The sequence below is a fragment of the Ornithodoros turicata genome, chromosome 10, assembly GCF_037126465.1.
Source record: "Ornithodoros turicata isolate Travis chromosome 10, ASM3712646v1, whole genome shotgun sequence".
Lineage (NCBI taxonomy): Eukaryota > Metazoa > Arthropoda > Arachnida > Ixodida > Argasidae > Ornithodoros > Ornithodoros turicata.
In genome coordinates, this window is record NC_088210.1 from 30,207,544 (window position 1) to 30,228,350 (window position 20,807).

The following is a 20,807-nucleotide window of genomic DNA, read 5'->3' on the forward strand; positions in this document are numbered from 1 at the left end:
AGAAGTCTACAACATCTTCAGTCAACGTGTACCGTTGCTAAATCTGCAACTTAGATGTTCAACGTTTCATACAGATCAATTCGCAGATATAAATGAGGTGTGGATCGCGTCATATACACAATGATACAACCAGTAGGTTCGTATTACACTACATCAATCCTAGTCTGCATAAACTTTTGGCAAAGACATGATGTTTGTGATCACAGGGTAGTTGTTCACACACACACACACACACACACATACATGAACTCAGGGCTGTTCAGAAGGTTTCCACGAGGACCTCCCGCTGCTCTGTGAGGGGTGCGACGTCATCAGAGAGGTCATCTCCGTTTCCGGTCATGTTCTCGAGGAGGGAGCATTCGCGGTCTTCGTTATGCCTTTCGGAACTGTGCCATACTCCGTAGGACATGTAGACCACCACACCTGCGGATTGAGAAAGGACACCTATATATAATATATACACTTACACTTATTACACTTATATGCACTCATATTGTACGCATATGCAATTAATTGAACACGTCCTTCGTGTTCATATAAGAAAATAATCAGAGAAAAAAGAACAACCACATGAAGAGGCACGTTTTTTTTATTCTGTGTTAGCGCCGCGAATCAGCTGTGGCTATGAGCGGCGTACAGACGTGGATAGATGGAGAGAGGACAGCAGGAAGGAGTGGGGGGGGGACAAAGGGGTTAGTATGTGTCCTGGGCCGGCTTCAGGGGGAAGACGCCTGGTTTTCAAGACCACCGAAACTAAGAAAATTTCGCAAAATGCTGATTCTACGTTTAGCGGCTTTGAAATTATTTTTTTACAGAATTATAAGTTTCAGTCCCGTGCATTCTGCGCCATATTGGTACGTTTGGTAAATTTGAAACCAACAGTGTCTCTCACATATATAACACGCTTCTTGCACGTAGGTTATCTCATCACAAGGGGCATCCTCATAAATGGAAAGCCAAAATCAACATCACAAGGACACAGCGATACTGCTTTGCACACGACACGTGATTCTTCTGAACTGTCCAACTGAAAGTAGATTAAAATATAATTAAACTAATTAATTTTTTAGCTGAGGCAATCACCAGCTCTGTAGCTGCAAGGATGTATACCACATAAAACTACGTTACATTTATTACTTCTTCACATACGCGTAAAGAACGTACGTACGTGCGTGAACATCATATTTACTTCGTGTCATTTCGTTCGCACCGTTCTAGTACGACCTAAGCGTAAATGGTCATGAGCACCAGCCTCGCAGAAGATAGAGCAGGATCATCCTGTCTCAAAACGGCAACGTTTCTCCAAGCAAGATAGGATCCCACGCGCTTGGCAAATAGAAATGTAGAAGACGAAAAAGGAGGCGGAAGTACAAATCTCAATCCTCCAATCTAGTTTCGTTCCGCCACTTCCTGCAGGATTCCGAACGTGCTTTGGCATTTCAGGGGGAACCAGAACCGGAAATCACCCTGAGGGGACAGCAAAGGGGAAATTCAATTGCCAGATGCGAGACGGTTTTAGCGCTTGTTGCCCGCTTGTCACGCTCCAAGGCTGAGGAATGAAAAGAAGAAGAGAAACACAAACAAAAGTAACAAGAAGAAAAACGGCTGAAGAAAAACACCGCGGAAGATGATGCCTCTTTCGAATAAATTGGCTGCGGATGATGTGTTGCTTCTTCTGGAACTGCCGTACTTGTAAGAATTTACAATATAAGCGGTTTCGCTCAATGTTGTAATAGGCACACTCTAAACGAAAAAGGCGGATATTTTATTCCTTCTGGCTGGAGACTAGATGTACGGAAGTTTATGGGTACTTTAGCGACCGTTTGCAGGAGTAAATTCCGGGGTCAGAGGACTAAAAGGGGAGTAATTGCAATCAAGGGGACAGAATCCCTTTTTGTTCTTAGGATGTGGGGCAAATTCGCCGCACAGGGGAGTAACTCAAGGGTGTAAAGCTGTCTATAAAGTAGCACTGAAAATCATGATAGCAGGTTACGCACGTTGCAATTTTTTCGTCGCATTTCTCATAATCAGCGTTACTGGCAGTCAAGAAGCTCGCCTTATGTTCTAACATTTCTGCTTAACGTATCCATAAAAGAAACTTCAACTGAAGGGTCTCGAAGATACTGCGACTAGTAGTACAAAATCTCAAGACAGTCCTTGGACTATCGCTGTGTTTTATGTATGTCTCGGGAGAGATTGCCTCTTGGCACAGAATAAAAAACAGCTTAGTAATATTCTCGAAGCATTTTTCTTGTTTTACATATACGATGCACTCAACAGCGCCCTTTCCGAAAAGTTTACATACAGTCCAGCTGACGAGGTAAATAACCCCCCGCGCCCCCACCCCCCGATTCTCAATCGCTACTGCGAGACAGGCCTCCTCAATCATTATATAGCTCTCATCGCTGCGAAAGGAGAGAGTCGCTATTTCTTCATCGTACACCATGGGGCGTTCCTCCAGGGCATTACGAAAGGCTATTCAAAACTAACGAAACGCCTTATGAATACAAATGCTTCACAGCCACAGATTTCCACCCAGTCTCAGCTAGGTTCGTAGAAGAGTGAGGAAATGGTAATGAGCATCATTAACACTCCGTGACCAGCTACACTGTACGCGTCGGAAGAATGAAACGAATGGTGCGTCGTTAGGGGGCGATAAAGATAAACAAACAAAAGGAAGCAGCGATATGGAAGTAAGCGTCAGAATATGTGTCTCTCTCTCTCTCTCGTCATTGTCTCCTGCGATGTCCAACCCGTTACGCTAATGGCCGAACAACCAATCAGAAGGAAAGGGGAAAAGAGCGTGAAACAAAGAAAAGGAAGCGCCGCGGAGAAAACGCTCTCATCCCTCATTAATCGGCTCGTCTTTTTCTTGGCAGACGTACGCGACCCCGTCTCGTCTGCTTCCGAGTCGTCTGCATTCTTCTGTCGCAGTTTCACGTCTGCTAGGATACTTGTTTAGATGCTGACATGCTGACGTCACCTCCGTCAAATTTCGCAGAAATGCTGCTATTTTCCCCGTGTTCTATCTAAGAACGGCACAAAATGTATTCAATACCTAAAGCTCCACCCACTTTTTCAGCTTTCTGACAAATGACGTCTTGAACTATGGGACACTATCAGTCACCCTATCCTCACTATTGGTCCCTCCTATCCAACATGGGCAGCGCCATTTTGGGTGGCAAGTGGATTGGATGGGATTGAAATGGATACCTCTCGCGATCTGCAAAACTGTGGATTTTTGGTGCAAATTTGATGGACGCCACCTAGGCAGCGCTAGGCCCGTCGGGAATGGTCGTCTGCTTTCTTGTCTGCTTCCGTCGTTGTACCGCTGCCGGCGGAACCACCTGCTGGTACACATCCTGTCGTCGGTACGATTTCTTAAACTTATCTACATGAGTAGCTGGAATAAAAAAAGGCAAGGTTGTTTGTATCCATGAGATTCAGCAATTTCATTCAAAATTGTACAGCACAGTGCCGTTTTTGTTATGATTTCGTTGTGATCGCCGTGTTCACTAAGCCTAACACCGACAACAAAACCTATTATTTTCGGTTAGATATCGATAGCGGAGAATCAGTTGAAACTGATTTTCGAAAAAAAAAAAAAAAACTTATACGAGGATGTACATCTGCAGCGTAATATCAGATTAGTCTGTGAACATTTTTTGTCACGAATTTCCAGCTTCACCTTGTTTGTTTTCGTCGCCATTTCTGGTGGCAGTAAGGTGTCAAGGCCACGACCTACTTGATTATAACGACTATGTCATAGGCACCCCTTCCCAGCGCCGCATTTGGAAGCTAGCGGTGGCGCTACCCATCGTCCCGGGTATTGCTTCCTCAATTTCTGCAATACTTTGTATTTCAGCTTACCTTAGTATTTTTGTACAAGCGGTGGATGTCCCACGGGAGATGCTTGTTTTCTACTCGTTTTCATGGGGGCTGCTGCTGTCGTCTGCTACGGTAGTCGTAAGTCCGCTTGTGCGCGTTCAAAATTCAAATTTCCATTGTCCAATCATGATGTAGATTTCGCCTGCCGATGAGTAGCGCTCCTAGCGGATCGTGCGGACGGGCTCCTCATAGGGGTTGCCAATTATGACATGGTCGCTATAATCTAGTAGGGCGTGGTCAAGGCGACTTCCGTGGAAAAAGCAAACCAATCAAGAGCCCGGAACGGTGATTGACAGGTCGAGCCCCTTTTTGGGACTCCTCCCAATAGCCAGACTGCCTTTTAATACACGGCTATGGGAGGCATTATACTTCAGCGACCCTAAGTACCTCCTATAGGTTTCCTATAGTTTTGCTGTCGGCGTACTAGTTACTTGTTGCGACGTAGAATAAGGCGGCTAGCTATCAATAAGAGCAAGCATATCGCGTAAGCATAAACTATAGCATAGCTACCTACCTTAAAACTAACTAGCATAAAGCGTGATAGTGCGTCTAAATTGACCCGTGGTCCAAGCAACACGCGCACTGCAAAAGAACTAAACAAGTCTTGTACTCTTTTTTTTTTTTTGTTCATTGCATAGCTTTGCGTAACAAGTCGCCACTACATTCGAATTAGCTCTCTCGGCGAAAGCTTAATCTCCTCAATGCCTTTTTCAGGCACTCAATCGGGATTAAAAGTCTGAGCCTTCCGCATTAGTGGCCTACCAGAAAACATGCGTAAGCTGACGGCACTGAATTTACGAAAACTTTGGGCGGAAGTTAAGACTTTGCGGCTTGCTCATTACTCCCAGTTAAGCCTTGGCCAAGAAATTTTTTTCAAAGTCGATCATGTCGGCGGCCGTGGAAACTAACATTTTCGTCAAAGACTCTACATAATCCTGCTTTGATACAGCTAATGAAGGAGCTTCGTAGACTGAACACGTACGCTAGTTAAGTGTGTCGAAAAAACATGTCTCGTACGATTGCTTGATCGCGCAAATAGAGGGACACAATTATTGGGAGTGCGCCCGCATCTCTAATTGAGCTGATCGAAAGGGCCCATTCCGCGTGATGAAGCAATTCATTCAAAGTGCAGGTACATGCTATGGTACGCGCGTTTCGTTTTAAGGTGGACGTCGCGCGCGCACGCCAACGGGTAATCACCTGTGAGCAGTTGTTTACGACAAGGAACAAAAACAACAAACAACAACTACATGAATGGCGATGAGATGAGGTGACATGGATGTCGTGACGCGAGTGACGCGAAAACGGAAATGAGTGCGAGCTCGCTTGGTTGTTGATTAAACGTTGAGAACGTACACGACAAACGCGTGCACTGTACGAGTAACTCAGGTGCTCGTGTTTTCTTTTTCAGTTTTCTTTTTCAGGTTTCTCGTTGAATTCGCGGCGTGCTCGAATTGAGCATGTTGGCAAAGTGGTCAACATTGAGAAACTGCGACGAAGTTGCTGACTCTCAATAATGAAAACTAAACAAAATACAGAAACCGACACTGAAGATGTCACTTCACTACAGAAGACACTTCAGTGTCGGTTTCGGTATTTTGTTTATGTGATCTACAGGACTTGACTCCCCTCTTCGTATACGCTAATGAAAACTAACGAAGAAATCGCAATTCTTAAAATTAGCAGTTCCATATATTTCTCGAATGTTTTTGTTATTTTTTTTTCAGTATTACTTTTTCAAGTATGCGCTCATTGCGAGAGCAGACACGCAAAGTGTTTGACAGAGAGAATAGCACATGATCATGAAAACTACACATGCAATCGCTCCTATACATATATAGCACATGTTCAGCTGTAGATATGCGCTAGCTCACACAATCGTTCGCACTGGCGTACTCAAACGAAATAAGTGGCAAGTGTGATAGTTTTACACCTAACACTTCGACTCTAAGTGATTCGTGCCCTTTACCCGGAGTCTTTTCAGACGAGCGTCGGCCCAGTGCCACCTGAAGTCGGCCCTGGACGCACACTAACCCCCTGTCCCCCCCACTCCTTCCTGCTGTCCTCTCTCTATCTGTCCACGTCTCATGGCCACAGTTGTTTCGCGGCGCTAACACGAAATAAAAAGAATCCGTTCCCTCTCCTCTCTCTCACCTATGCGAGTGGTTCACTCACTCACGCATCCTCACTGACGTCACTCACATTGAATTAACATTAATCAGGACGAGGGCAGTCTACGATCTAACCTGCGAGGAGTTATTGCTGTGAGGCGCAGTGAATGGTACGAACATTTACCACCTGTGGTGGCGACAACGCACACGAAAAAGAAAACCGTAGAAGATAGCAAGTTGAACACGAACCCACAGGAGATAAATGTGAACGTAGGCCTAAAATGTAACGACGTAAACGTAACACACTTTTGTTGCACGAACGTTTCCTTTTCGCTTTCAAGAGTTCTATACCGATATGACGGATCGAATGTACGAAGCGAACGCAACGCTTTAGTTGCTATGTTCTCCAATCCTTCGTTGCGCCTCATTCATCACAGCCAGCAGTGAGACGTTGTCTCAAAGCATATACCGTATACATATGAGACGGAAATGACATAGACTGCAACACGTGGTCGTGCTTGCGACGCTTCATGTAGAACGTGTTTATTTATTTATTATTACGCATATTACATGTTTATATATTATTTATTATTATTATTATATATACAATCGCAAATGTTAATCGCAAAGAGAAGCAAGGATGTGATAAAAATGCTTTGTAAGGAAAGTTAGATAATAAAAGCTACCGCAGGTTGTTGTGGTCTTCAGAGCCAAAGTGAAAGGGAGCATCCAAATAAAATCATTCATTAAAAAAACAAAAGTCAAGCTGCGAGAATGTAGGATAAAAATGTTCTTCGGTGCGGTCACCCAAGACCACTTTCTATGAAAAAGAAGCCATCATAATGAGGAAAGTTCAGCGTTCAACTTTGCTGAAGTTTCGGTCAAGCTTTGATCACGATTCTTTCGGAAATATCGTTAAGGCAACCACAAGTTCTATAACGACCCTCAAGGTTGTACAATTTAGAATTTCATTAAAAGAGGCTTAGTCCTTCGACGTGTACTTCTTGCACTTTTTGTGTGTGCCAAGTTCAACTGCTACGGCGCACAAATCCCGTCATGTGTTCAAAATTCGGGTCGGAAAATGATTTCGCGTGTGCACTTCCATTTGGTGTTCCTCTCTCTCGAGATCACCAGTGTAACGACGACGTATGTGTTTTACAAGGACCTGAACATTGCGTCTGCGTTGTGAAGTGCGCCCTCCTGCATCGATGTGTCCGCTGCAAAGAATTGCATGTTTCTATGGAGCACAGGAGAGCATTGTATCGCAATGCCTCAGCAATGCGTAAGATACCTTTCTGAAAGCGAAATGCGCGGATAAGAAAAACAAGAACCAACAGAAACGTTTTATTTTATATTTACATATTGTTTGAATCATTTTGAGCTTCTTTTGCAATTTGCTCAACGCTGCTGAGTTATTATATAGGGAACAGCCGTATATCACGTCGTACTGTCGTCGTTGAATGCTTACGAGACGTCCGTGCATTAATTGACTTTTATTTTTTTAGAAATGCGTCGTCGTACGAGTAAGCACTACAATAATACAATGCAGTAATGTTCGTAAGTACCCGTGCATAATCTGTCCAATTAATATAGTAAATTCTCGCCTCTGAAAGTCGGCAACAAACTTAGCGTATATGTATTTATTTATCATCCATACGTTAAGGGCTTGCAGAGCGGGTAGTGCGTAACGGAGAGCGAGCATCAACATAACAGTACACATGCAAGGCCTACATTAAGTACGCACACAACGTTATGTTACATTCATCGTACGCCCTGACTAACTACCTAACTAAATTAGCATTAAGATCAAAGGCACAAAACTAGGTTAGATCTAGATACACGGATTACCAGTAGAGAGGTAACCAGGCACAAAAAATATACCGTAAATATTTGCGTGTAAATGAACTGCTAAAAATTTTTAGTGTTGAGTTTTTTGAAAAATATAATGGCATAGACTTCAATCACCTAAGGGAAGTGGAATGATCTTCCAAACTAGTGGCGACAATGTGCCTGTAAAGCGTGCTTTGCCTGCATAGCTTCCATGCGTTAGGTGAAGCGTTAAACACAACCGTTCCAGGGCATGTTCAGTTCATAAGCAAGATCCGCGGAGGCTGCATATCATAATAATTCACACTAACTGCTTTCTGCAACACTGCTTTCTTTTTTTTTTTGTGAATCTCGCTCGATGATACATATTCCGTCCGAAGCATTATTCGATTACTCTCTGGTCATTCACGTTCATTATGCATTTCATGTGATGTCTCTCACGGATTACAACAGTGTATTACGAGCATTTCAAGAAAGAACACACTTCTCAGAATAAAAACGAAATAAAAACGAAAGTAAGCTAAATACAGACAAGAACAAGAACCCAGTCTCAAAGCAACTAAAAGTCGCTGTATTCGTCTGCATTCACCATACATACGCCCACATGAGTTTCACATTTTCCTTACAATGTCACCGCGTTCCACCTTTACCCGCGTCTGCCTCCTGCGACAATCCCTCTTAATATAACTCCCCAGTCTCCTTCTTTCCCATACTTTCATCGAATGTAGCGAAGGCCATTTATACCAATCGAACGAGCTAGTGTACGTACCTGCAAGATCTCGTTCTCCATTTTTTTTTTTCGTTCAGACTCCCTATGTGGCACGAGAGACTGTTTCTTTCTTCTTCTTCCTTTTTTTTTTCTGTCGGTGATGAAGAAAAACGCAGCGAAGCATTGGATTGGTAGAAGCCGATCTTAAACGGAGGGGTTTGTTCAGCCACAAACGAAACTAAATGGATGTCGTGATCTCCTTAGCAGTATCGTGTTATTCCGATTGGATCCATCCGTTCTATTTTCCGTTCTGTTGGCCGCTTAGTCGCGCGTGAGGTGACAATAGATTCTCCTTTCGTCGTGGCTTTGTTGGATCAAAGGTGCGTTGCTCTCTCCTTTCTCCTCTTCCCGGAGTATCTATTCGACTTTCTAATAGAGAATAGCGACTTTTAGTGAGCAAGGTTAGTCTGTCCTGCGAAATACATAACTGTGTTGCGTGGGAGAGCCTTTTGATATTAGAGACATAATTAAATGTTTAATTGTCGTTAAGTAATTACTACGTCACTTCAAAAAAGGTGCCTGCCGCCTCGTCCGCGCTCGCCTCTGTGAGTGGAAAGGGGGTATGTATAGAGAGTGAGGGAGGCGTTGATGAGAAGGTAGATATCATGATGTAATGATACCATGGTAACGTTTCCGACCGGAAATCGATACTCCCTCGATACCGAATACAACATTCGGCATTCATTTTGCGCGAGTAATTGATTCATAAATGATGACAATAGCAAACCGAAACCAAAATGCGAAGAGCAGAAGACAGAGCTCCATACTACTGCGGTTCGTCCGGAGGAGGATTCCGTGACGTCACCCAGCATTGTCGTCTGCTTCCAAGCCTGCATTCTTTCTCCCTCCGGATGCCGGATGACGTCAGCAGTGTGTTGCTTTCAGCGCCCCCTCGCTTCACAGCGGCGAAGCGCTCACTTCGTAATAATTCGTTTGAGTAAAATCTGCGCAGTTTTGGACCGAGATATTTCGTACACATTTTTCTGACATCCATTTCGGATACATCACAACCTTTATAGTGATTTTGCTGCGGAGTCCCACTTTAAGAACGGCACGAAACGTTGCCTGTCAACCCTGACAGAGTTACTCTTTCCGAGAAATTATATTATAATAGCATATTTACCGGTACCTCTTGAATCGACTGACAAGCTTGTAGATAACAAAATTGTCTCGTCTCGAAGCGGTTCGCAAACACCTGCCTGGTGAGGACCAGTCCTTTTTAAAAAGAAGCCAAAAAATCGGAGTCTTCTACGAAGCTGTCGTCAATGGCAAGCCCTGTCATCCGAACAAGCTCTGCTCCATTCCACGTGCAGCCCGTGACATTTTACCGGATAGCGCAAAAGACGTTACGAGAAGAGATTTTCTTGAGCTACCGCTTTGGAGACGTTGGGTCTACATAGCTCGTTCCTGCTTTTTTTTCCTTCTCTGTTTTTTTTTGTAGGTGTTGACTGTGCGTATTATAGCGACTGCGTAGGAAGTGACTTATAATCGTGGAAGGATGCAGCCAAGATTTACAGGGCCTCATGAAAAGCAATTTCAAGTAGACGTTTTTGCGCGGAGAGATAAGAATGGTCAAAAGGCCAACTAGGAGCGGGCGCAATGTTGGCTGGGTAACGTAAGCACGATGGATACTCTCAGATGTAGCTTTAACTGCTAACCGCGGTTATAGATGTAAGCTTTCGAGAAGAATTTTTTCTGGAATTACGCCAGATTCGTTGCTCATTAGAATTTTGACGTGTCAAGCGTCAGCACCCTTTTGTTACGCGCTCGCCCTTTCTTTTTCATTCAACGTCTCTTACACATCCTAATGTCACCACTGTTATAAGAGTTGCAACCCCTTCACCCCAAGTTATGACGGATAAATGTGAAAGACAATTCACCAGCTCCCGTGGTTCACCTGTGGTTAAGATGATCGCTTTCCACGCCGAGACTGGGAGGTGACACGGGTTCGAATCCTGTCACCGGCTGTGCTGTCTGAGGTTTTCCCTGGGTTTTCCCGAAGACTTTCCCGACGAATGTCGGCACAGTTCCCCCTGAAGTCGGCCCAGGACGCATATACTAACCCACCTGTCCCCCACTCCTTCCTGCTCTTCTCTCTCCGTCCGTCCACGTCTGTACGCCTCTCGTAGCCACAGTTGCTTCGCGGCGCTAACGTTGAATTTTAAAAATAAAAAAATAAAAAAGAAAATTCTTCCCCAAACGCACTGACGCAGGATCCCAATTGAGCGCAATCTTGATTAGGCAGCGATCCTGATCGCCCTCAGGTGCGGAGAAAGCCAGTCTCGGCGACAGAGATGAACAACGGAGACACTTGTCCCATGTTCGCGAACGTGATAACGCACTTCAAGGAGGGTTGGCACAGGCGCAGTGGCTTCCTTTCACCATCGCCTACTCTATATACTCGCACTGCCTGTTCCGGAATGGCAAGATGGCGATGGCCCGAAAACAAACAGAAAACAACGTGGAAATAGCTGAAATAGCATTTGGTTGAACGTGAATTTCATTCAAGCAGACATCCTGAACCAATGTTTCCTTTTAACTTGAAACTTCGGTGGGTATTGTGCCAAGCTCGCGTCAGATGGCGTCAAAAGAAAACCTGATTAGGGTGCATGAATACTAGCTCCCTCCTGTGTGGTGGAGCCATCCTCTGTCTGGCCATCATTACCACGCCCACGCCCACGCTTACCATGCATGAATGTTGTGAACCGATTTCACCGCACTTTTCCAAACCACCTCTGCAATGCATTTACTCAATTCCAAAATGCAGTGTGTGTAGCTAAGCACATGGCTACACTTTGTGAGCGCATCGCAAGCTCTGTGTGGGCGTCAAGATGGCGGAAATTCGTAGCAGACGACGCGGTTGTCTTCATCCTAACCTAGATCACGAAGTTGACGTGCGGACGGCGCAGGCGTATCCAGCGGTATTGCGGCGACCACGACTGCGTGCCGATCCAGATTGTGTGCGACAGTGCCTTTGAGGTATTAGTCGCATAGATGTGAACCACCAATGCATTCCATGTTTTACAGCAGAGGGGGTAATGGGCGCACGGAAAATCGGCTCCGTGAATACCGAAACTCATCCGACGAAGACATCACGTGCTTTCGAGAACCAATAGTTGTAACGGGGGTTCACGTCCCTCTTTGGGGGCCAGACCTGAATGAAGAAGTGTGTACGAAAGTTTGTATCTCGCGCAAACTATACACCAAGTGAAAAAAATAATCACTTTTTCCTCAGGCACGAGGTACAGTGCGTGCATGATGCAGTGAACCACATGCGTCAAAGTGTCACAACCGCTTTAAGGTCTTATAAATCATTTTTGACGAACTTTTAGACTATACTATATAAATTTTATAAGCCATATTGATAGCAATATTTTTGTAGAAATTCCAAACTTTGAAATAACAAAAGACAACGGGAAACAGCGAAAAAAAGAAAAGAAAGAAAGAGAAGACGAATATAACAATATACTGCCGTACTGGTCAGCGTAAATCACATTCGCGGAAACGTCGCCCTTAAAAAACCGGCTGGGCATTAGGCAGAAAAAGGAAAATAAATAATAAATGACTTTCATTAATTTTCCCCTCAATCGCAGCGTGCAAGCAAGGCCGCACATCGATCTCCGGAATCAATACAAGCGTTAATCGTCGTTATATGCGAGTGTCGAACACAAGACCTCTCTGAAAAAAAAAAAAAAAAATGTGAAAGGAGGCGCGACAGTGAACAGAAGGAGGGGGGAAAACGCACCATGGTTATAACTTGAAAGAAAGAAAGAAAGGAAAAGCTTGTACTGTTCGCGGTGCGAGACTTTCGGGGATGCAGGCGTGTAAAATAAACGGGTAAATAAACAATAGATGCGAGGGAGAACGGGGAAAAAAAACCGTGATGGATAGGTTGCTTGTCACCCCACAGCTCTGTTTTCCCTTTTATTCCCCTCACTCTATTTCTCTCTCGCTATATTACTTCCGCGCGAGTTCGTTTCAGTTCGCCCCCCTCCTTTCTCCCATTATCGAAAAGAGGGAAAGAGGGAAAGAGGAACACGCAATGTTTGGAAATGCAACTTGTACGGCTTCATCTTTTTTAATCAATCGTGAGCGAGAGTTCAAGGACGTTTATAACAGTGACCAACGAACGAAAAAAAAAAAAAAAGAAACGAAGAAATAGCAAGCTAGCTGAATCTGTGCATTTTGCTGTTCAAAGATTGTTGATTGCTTTTAAGATCGAGAAAGTGCGCCGGCGAATTACGGATCATCATATACGCACTAAAAATATCGGCACGGTTCGTCGTGAAGTCGGCCCACGGCGCACAGTAACTATCTCCCACTTCTTCCCGCTGTTCTCTCTATCTGTCCACGTTTGTACGCCGCTCGTGGCCACAGCTGCTTCGCGGCGTTAACATGAAAATAAAAAAAAAACGCTCTAAAAAGAGAACTTCAGCGCATAACACGAACCTAGTCAGCCCTATCGAAATCGTTCTCTCCCCTGATTTGTTGAAAACGGGAGGCGTACGCCTTTTCGTGGCACTTACGCACGTATACGCTAACCGTCGCGAACAGGCGTACGCTTCACCCATTCCACAAATAATAGTGAGTTTTAGTACGTCGCACGCTATCGCTTGCGTGCGCAAGGGCGACAGCGTACGATGTACTACAGGGTTAGTCTAGCAAACGTTACACATTTTGATCGCATCGTAAAAATGGGGCGAACGATGGAAGTCACTGAAAAGGTTAGCCAGCTTTTTAGGTAATTTAAGGATTTGTATGTATTTGTCCCGTTTCTATGTTGTTCCAGCCTCAGTTCTCTCATGGAAGACGAGGTTTATCCTACACCAAACTTTGCAGGCTGGTAGCCATTTGTCTGAAGTTTTGTTGGAATTTTTTGTGAGCGTTATGGTCCTGTAGAAGAAAAATTGAAAATCAAGCAAAGTTTCACTCTATGCATTTTTTATGCATCTCACTCGAAAGCCGCCATTTTTTGCTGTGTGCGCTTCATTTTCATTTCACCACACACAGGTGGCACCAGCATACAGAACAGGACTGGAACATGAGGATTGGTGCATAACGTCCGAATCAGCATGTCACATCGTTGTAGGCAGCGCTACCTGTGTGAAGTGATGTGAGTGTGAAGCAGACACAAGAAAAAAATGGCGGGGTTTGCGTGGGATAGGCCATTGAAAATGCATGGAGCGTGATTTTGCTTTATTTTTAATTTTCTTTCTACATGACCATAGCGCTTACAAAAAATTCGAATGAAACTTCAGATAAATGGCTATCAGTCTGCAAAGTTTGGGATGGGTCAAACCTAGTCTTCTGTTTTTACAGTGCGATCGAAATCTGTAACGTTTGCTAGAATAACCCTGCAGAACTCTATAATGGTGCCTTGCAAATCAGTGGTTTGCCTTGCAAAGCCTCGACCATCGAGCCTCTAGTCTGTACACCACTAAAGGGAAACAAATTAGGGTTGATGGATTAAACCGTCCGCGCCCAAACTTGGGACGCAAAACACGACGCTTTCGTATCCCAAATTACAGGCAACGTTATTCCCAGTATAGCGGGAATGGAACATTTCCCAGGGCACCTGCACAGCCTTAAACCAGAACAATATTGCAGCATCAAGATCGCCTCAAAGTAGCTGCGCAACGTAATTTAATACCTTATGTAACTATCCCTCCCGCCCCTCGTACCAGACACAAACACAGTGCAAAACACAAGGTCGGGAAGAAGGAACAAATTAATATAAACACAAAAGAGTCTTTTTCGTGCGTCTGAAAGTCTCTGAAGAAGTTTTTTTTTATATTTATTTTTTTATTTTCTCGGAAGACTCTGCGCACCGGCAGAGCTAGAAATTTCATCTCGAGAGGAGGCGTCTTTCGGGGCACGTATTTTGGAGTTCCATTATATGACGATCACGTTCCGAAGGGTTTCCATTTCGATTACAGAATCTATACGTGCTCTTTCAATGGCGACGTTCGAAACATGGCTTTTGTATCATTCTCTAGCGTCATGTCTTGCGTGAAAAGCAAGTCTGGGATGATGAACGCGAAGAGGGATTTCGAGTGAATGCAAAAAGTAATTGCTTTAAAAAGAGCTCGTCGACACGCTGTATTTAGGGGCAAATAAAAGTTGTCCGGAAGCCGGTGCAGATTTTAAGAGTGCAGTGTTGATGACAGTCTGCGGCTCAGATTATCCTCGGAACTGCGTCATGTACTTGTTCAGTATAGCTGTGCTTCCATGGTGATAAGTGATAAGTGAGTTTATTTTTTGTTCGGTACCTGCCAACAGCCAGAGGCCTTCTAGGCAGTGCACCAGTCAAAATTACAAAATACAGATACATAGGCAAAGGCCAAAATTCGCGCAAGTTATACAATACTGTGGAATTAACAAATAATCGATACACATACAGACCTAAATTGTCTATAATTAGAGAAAATATCAAGATCCGCGCACACTATCTGATTATACAAAAGTTGCATTCGAGAAGTAGGTACTATTGAGTTACACACGGACGGGTAAAAAAGTAAAGGAGTCCTACTAGAACGAGCAGTGCATCGAAAACATATGTCAGAGAGAAGGCAACTTGAATCGACCTTATTGTTCAAAAGCTTATGGAGAAAGAAAACGTCACACAGTGACCTCCGTGAACTCAACGCAGGTGTATTGGTGAATGTATTGTATTGGTGAATGGTGCATTCATTAAAAGATAGATGCAAAGCAACGGTATATTTTATATTACCATATTAAAATGCCTGACTGGGAATAACTGTAGCAAGAACTGTACCTAAATAGGCTACCGGTTTTCTTGCATTCCATTCTACAGCTTCAATTTCCGCTTTACAGCTTCTTCTCATATCTTGTTTTCTAATATGCTATTTTCCCAACTTGCTCTAATGCGGAGGCCTGTCTGTTTCATTACCAGTGTCTACCTTCGCACACAAGACTGCGAAAGCGGCATCGTCTTTAAGCTTTAAAACACGTTGAGCCCCTATATGCATGTGTAATGCAGCCCAGCCGATTCTAATCAGAGTTTGGTTCATACTTGATCATTTTCCACGGTCAATGGTCACTGCGCAAATCACTAGCAACAACCAAATAGATATATTAGAACCCATAACGCCGGTATTAAATACTACAGTCGGACCTGGTTTTATGAACCCTCGATATACGAATTCCCTCAACTTACGAACGGCTCCACAGGGAACCAAACTTTTTCCGTGCATTTTGACCTCGTTTTACGAACCCTCGATATCCGAACTATGAACGGATTATTAGGGAACGGACCCAAAGTAGCCAAGCCATTCTGACCTCGATATATGAACGAGCGTTATGAACGTACAGAGGACAGGCCAATGGACCGGAGGATAACGAAAGTTCCTCAGTACATGCTGCAGAGGTCAAACATACAATGTCCCAACGCCACTACGTTCCACAAACATGATTCACCATTCCCTGAAAGAACAGCCGAACGGTTGTGAGTTTGGACTAGGTCTCCGAGATGGAAACATCTTGCCGTTCCAAGAGAAGGCGTTCAGTCCTGACAGTCGGTGACAAGCGTGATATTTGCCGTTGGAAACAGTCTCATCCGCGCGCGATACGGTACTTTGAGGACCCGGTGGATGAGTCAAGTGTCAGACTTGTGTCATCTCTTCTAAACATGATAGACCCTGCAGAAAGTATGGTGCAAAGCACAATTACGCAGTATTTTCAAAAATAAAACTTATTCAAATCAATTTCCCGTGGTTTTGTGAGGTATTTGTGTACTGCACACCTCGGACCTCGATTTACGAATACCTCGATTTACGAACGATTTTCTGAGAAACGAAGGGTGTTCGTAAAGCGAGGTTTGACTGTATATGCTTAGGAATAATGGGAGTACGTAGTTCGTAGCCTCAAACATAATGCAAGAACATACCCAAACAATAAAAAAAAAAAAAAAACAGACTTAATAATCAAACGTAAAGAAAATAAGTGATAATAGCATAAGTGCAAGTGCGCTGGAGAATAAATTCCATAGTTGAAGAAAGCCAGAGACGGAAGAAAGAAGAACGGCAGAGACACACGGCGGGCAACTCAAGAAAATAACTCGACCGCAAAGAGCTTGCCACCACATACGTCGCGGGATGCACAAATATTTAATCTACAGTAGAGTCATTCAGTCTGTAGCTTTCGCAAACAACAACAACAACACCAACAAAAAGGACTTAATGAAAACACCGGAAGAGTCGCCGTTCCTTTCATAATCTCCCCTAAGCCATCCTGCCGAAGCAAATGGAAGGACCGTCATCGCAACAAAAGAGCGCCGCCAAAGCGTCCACGAGCTGTGTTGTATTTAGAAGCAATAATGGAAGTTCCAGCGTGGGCTGTTTATCTGCGTTTATGAAACCGTCCCTCCCAGGCTCTTCTCTTGCACTGGTGAAGTTTCAGGGTTGTATACCGGTACATGTGTTGCTTCCATTCGCAATGCGAGGAGAGATGTTTGCCGGTTCCTTTATACAACTGGAATGTCTACTTGAGCTATCTGGGGTTGGGAAGCACTTTTCTTGTTTGTTTGTTTGTTTCGTGAGTTTCTTGCCAGTCATCGTTCCTTAATGAGACTGCCGCATCCGTTTCAGTCGATTTCGAAACTATAGTGTCATTTTATTAGTTCCTTAGTTTCATTATGTTTTAATAGTTTTATTAGTTCCATTTAGTTAGTTAGTTTAGTCCATTTAGTTCCATTAGTGAAACTATAGTGTCATTTTATTAGTTCCAGCGTTCTATTAGTTCCTTTTAGTTTTAATAGTTTTAGTAGTTCCATTTAGTTAGTTAGTTTAGTCGATTTAGTTCCATTAGCGGAACTATAGTGTCATTTTATTAGTTCCAGCGTTTTATTAGTTCGTTTTAGTTCCATTATTTTATAGTTTTATTAGTTCCATTTAGTTAGTTCAGTCCATTTAGTTCCATTCGTTCATTTTATTAGTTTAATTTTATTAGTTCCTCGACCACTGACCCCGGCATCGAAAATCCCACGCGAAATAATGGCGTAGTTTGACTGCTATTCGACGGAATACGTGACGAGAGCAGACGCCGGACGTTGAGAGTATGCCGGAGTTCCTAATCTGGAAAAACGAGAAAACGTCACACCCTATGCACCAATGAGGGTGCGACCTTGAGAAAAGGAATGCCGCGGCCGTACGGGGCGTCTGGATGGCGCCTTTCCTCCTCTGAGCACCGCTCTCTCTCTCTCTCTCTCACTCTCTCGCTTACGAACTGACGTCACGCCGTGTCAGCTTTTGCGGCCGTGGAAGCAGCGGTGATCTTTAACATTCACTTATTTAACATCTAAGCACTTTTCGGACGAAAAAAATTAGCCGGGTAGATTGTCGGTCCCATAGATGGGTTTCTGGGTGTGACCGTCCCTTAATCACAACCAGTCCCAGGGACAATCAGGTCTGGAATGCATGTCGAAATATGCGTAAGCGTGAGAGGGTTTTGGAGCGCAATACCACAAGGGAAGCACCTGCACTGCATTCGAGAAAGAATCAGGCGCGAAAATGTGTTCCGCAAAGGAATAGTCAGCATAATCGAGTACCAATTGCATCAAGCATTAATTACTTTTCGTTGGCAATTAGCGACTTGAACACTCTCTATTTTTTGTTCCATAAGAAACTGTGGAAAGGGTTATTGGATAAATAGAGAGCGGACAGCGCCTATCCTGGACATCGAAGTTATTCAATGTTGATTGTTTAAACTATTATCTCAATTGCAGATGTAGGTTGTGATTCAAATATTCAAATGGTGACATGTCCCATGATGCGCCAGCTGTGTCTTTGCATAAGTTGCGTATGCTCCCACATATCTAGCCCTGACGAAATGGATTGACTTCTCGCTAAGCAAGTTGTAATTATTGGTGTAAGTTGTGATTCGTGTGATTCCCATGGAGAGCCTGTCTATGTACGCATGTATATGTAGTTTTTCATGTGTCTACTTATTTACATGTATTTATTTTCATCATGCTCACTGCTTCCACGGCACAGTAACTTGCCAGAAGTACAACAAAATAAATAAGTAATGGTAATCTCTCGTTAAACAGTACCTCAACGAATCTACACCGTCTCATTGTGTTTGTAATGCTTGTATAAGAGCTGGCCGTCGTCGGCCTCACAGAGGTGGGCAACGTCACGACTAACGCGCTCTGGGGGAATTATGCGTCCGGGGCCGACTGCTAAGGGGACTGCGCCGCCGTATGTCTGACAGCGTCTGGGAAAATACCAGTAAAAAAACCCAGACAGGATAGCCGGCCTGGGTATTCGAACACAGGTACCTTGCAGTCTCGACGTGACATGACCAGCACGCTAACCACTGGGTCACGCGAGCTGGTGTGCTTGTATTAGAGAGTATTAACGTCACCAAGCTAGCGGAACCAATGGCAGCCTGCATCACGAAGAATCTTATCCGTTGAGTGGGTACGGTAGATACGCTTTTTTTTTTAGATACGTTAGATACGGGTTTTTTTAGACGGTAGGTACCATTTTTTCGGCGGTCTACTAGCGTTCACTATTCTTACTTTATGTTACCGTTAGAGTAGCGTTACCGTTACGTTACAGTTTTCCTTCTACAATGTCACTTGAGGATTCTATTTCGTGTAACTTCATCGCTTTGTTATCTTGATTTATGCATTGGCGCCGAAAAGTTTGGGAGTCGCCCCCTGGTGTTCACTGAACGAACCGTGTCGTGGGGATGTTCCCGGGCAGTATCCGCACATTGCATTGACTATCAAAGCATTACATGTGTAAGAGGTTGTCCAGCGTTGATATTTCCTGATAATGCGTGACGAAAACGACATATGCGTTCCAAGTAAGTCGCATTTTCGTATCAATATTACCGTTTTTACTGTAATTAAGAGAAAGGAAACTCATCCGAGGATCTCCACCAAGAGGCGACATAGTGGCGGCCCTAGTGAGGGTCTCACCGTGAATCCTAGCCATAGTTCCATAGTCCTAGTCCTATGACTCATGGTATTTCCATAGTCCTAGTTCTTTTATGTCGTGTCGCCTCGACAAGAAAGTAATTTGTAAACATAAAATCGCCATACACACCTAGGAGTTGCCAGACGAGAAATGCCAGCCAAGCGGTGTAAGGAAGACAAACACACAGATGCACGTCCATCCACAGCGCGCACAGAGGTAGCAGAGGCACACAGGGCACCGCGTTGCGACCACCCGTATGAGCGTCATGGCGTGGTTGCCTCACCACCGCCGCAGAGAGCACGAGCACAGCTAGAAACGCCGCAGTCGCCAGGACCTCCAGCCACCAACGCCCCACACCACTCACCAGCCGCGGAACATGCACCGTCAGGACACCCATCAGGAACATAAGCGCCACCATCGCGCACACCAACACCGCTGTCCGATTGGCTGAAGTTCTGTTGGGAGGGCATTGTTTGCCTCCACCGAGTGACGTCACGAAGCTTTGATTAACCAGTTCTACAGACCATGTCCTCCGCTGAAACGACCCGTAGCCGTCGTCGGGCGTCGTACCTTCGAGTACCCTCGTCAGCGTCGCACTTGAGTCCCTGCTTATGTCCCCCAGCTCCACCGGGAGGTTGTCTATGAGACCATAGCGCAGTGCGAGCACCGATGCCGCTGCCGCCATGAGGGACACAATGGTGCCAAGTCCTAAGATTGCTAGAAGAGTGTTGGGATGGACGAATAACGCGCACATGGCTACTACTAGACTTGCGGTTACGGAGGCACGACCTGGCCCTCTGGTGAGACCGCAGAGGAGGCCGTCAGAAGACAGTGAAGAAAGGAGTGATGAAAGACCTCGTATTGAAGCTGCAACTGCAGAAGCAAGGCCACATAACGCTCCGATGCCGAGCACCCAGACGAGTCCAGGGAGGTCTCGGCTCAGAGGGGCTTGTAGAAGGGGCGCAGAACCAGAAAGCAGGGAGTGAGGAGCAAGGAGGGTGACGGCGACAGAGCTGCTGAAGCAACCCAGCAGGCTCAGCAGGAAGACCAAGCTGACGGCTGATGGAACGACCCGCGATCGGTCCGGAGTTTCTTTAGATATCTGGGCAATGAGGTCGTAGCCCAGGAATGCAAACGTGCATGTGGCTGCTCCGTTGAATACCTGCGTGATACGAAAGGAAGGTTTTTTGTTAGAGTCCGACATAGACATGCACTTTAGTAACACATTTTGATGAATAATTCTGTACATCAACAGGAATTCACAATGCG

The 20,807-nt window shown here is 44.7% G+C and overlaps 1 protein-coding gene across 1 annotated transcript in view; it reads right to left on the reverse strand.

Moving 5' to 3' along the window:
* Positions 1 to 258: 258 nt before the first annotated feature.
* Positions 259 to 20,807, reverse strand: part of LOC135369839 (probable cationic amino acid transporter) — a 152,975-nt gene continuing 132,426 nt past the window's right edge. The window contains exons 5-6 of the mRNA XM_064603393.1: positions 19,668 to 20,700; positions 259 to 423 (exon numbers count right to left, since the gene is read on the reverse strand). Of these exons, the coding sequence (XP_064459463.1) occupies positions 260 to 423; positions 19,668 to 20,700 (1,197 nt within the window). The 3' untranslated portion in view covers position 259. The remainder of the gene's footprint in view (positions 424 to 19,667; positions 20,701 to 20,807) is intronic.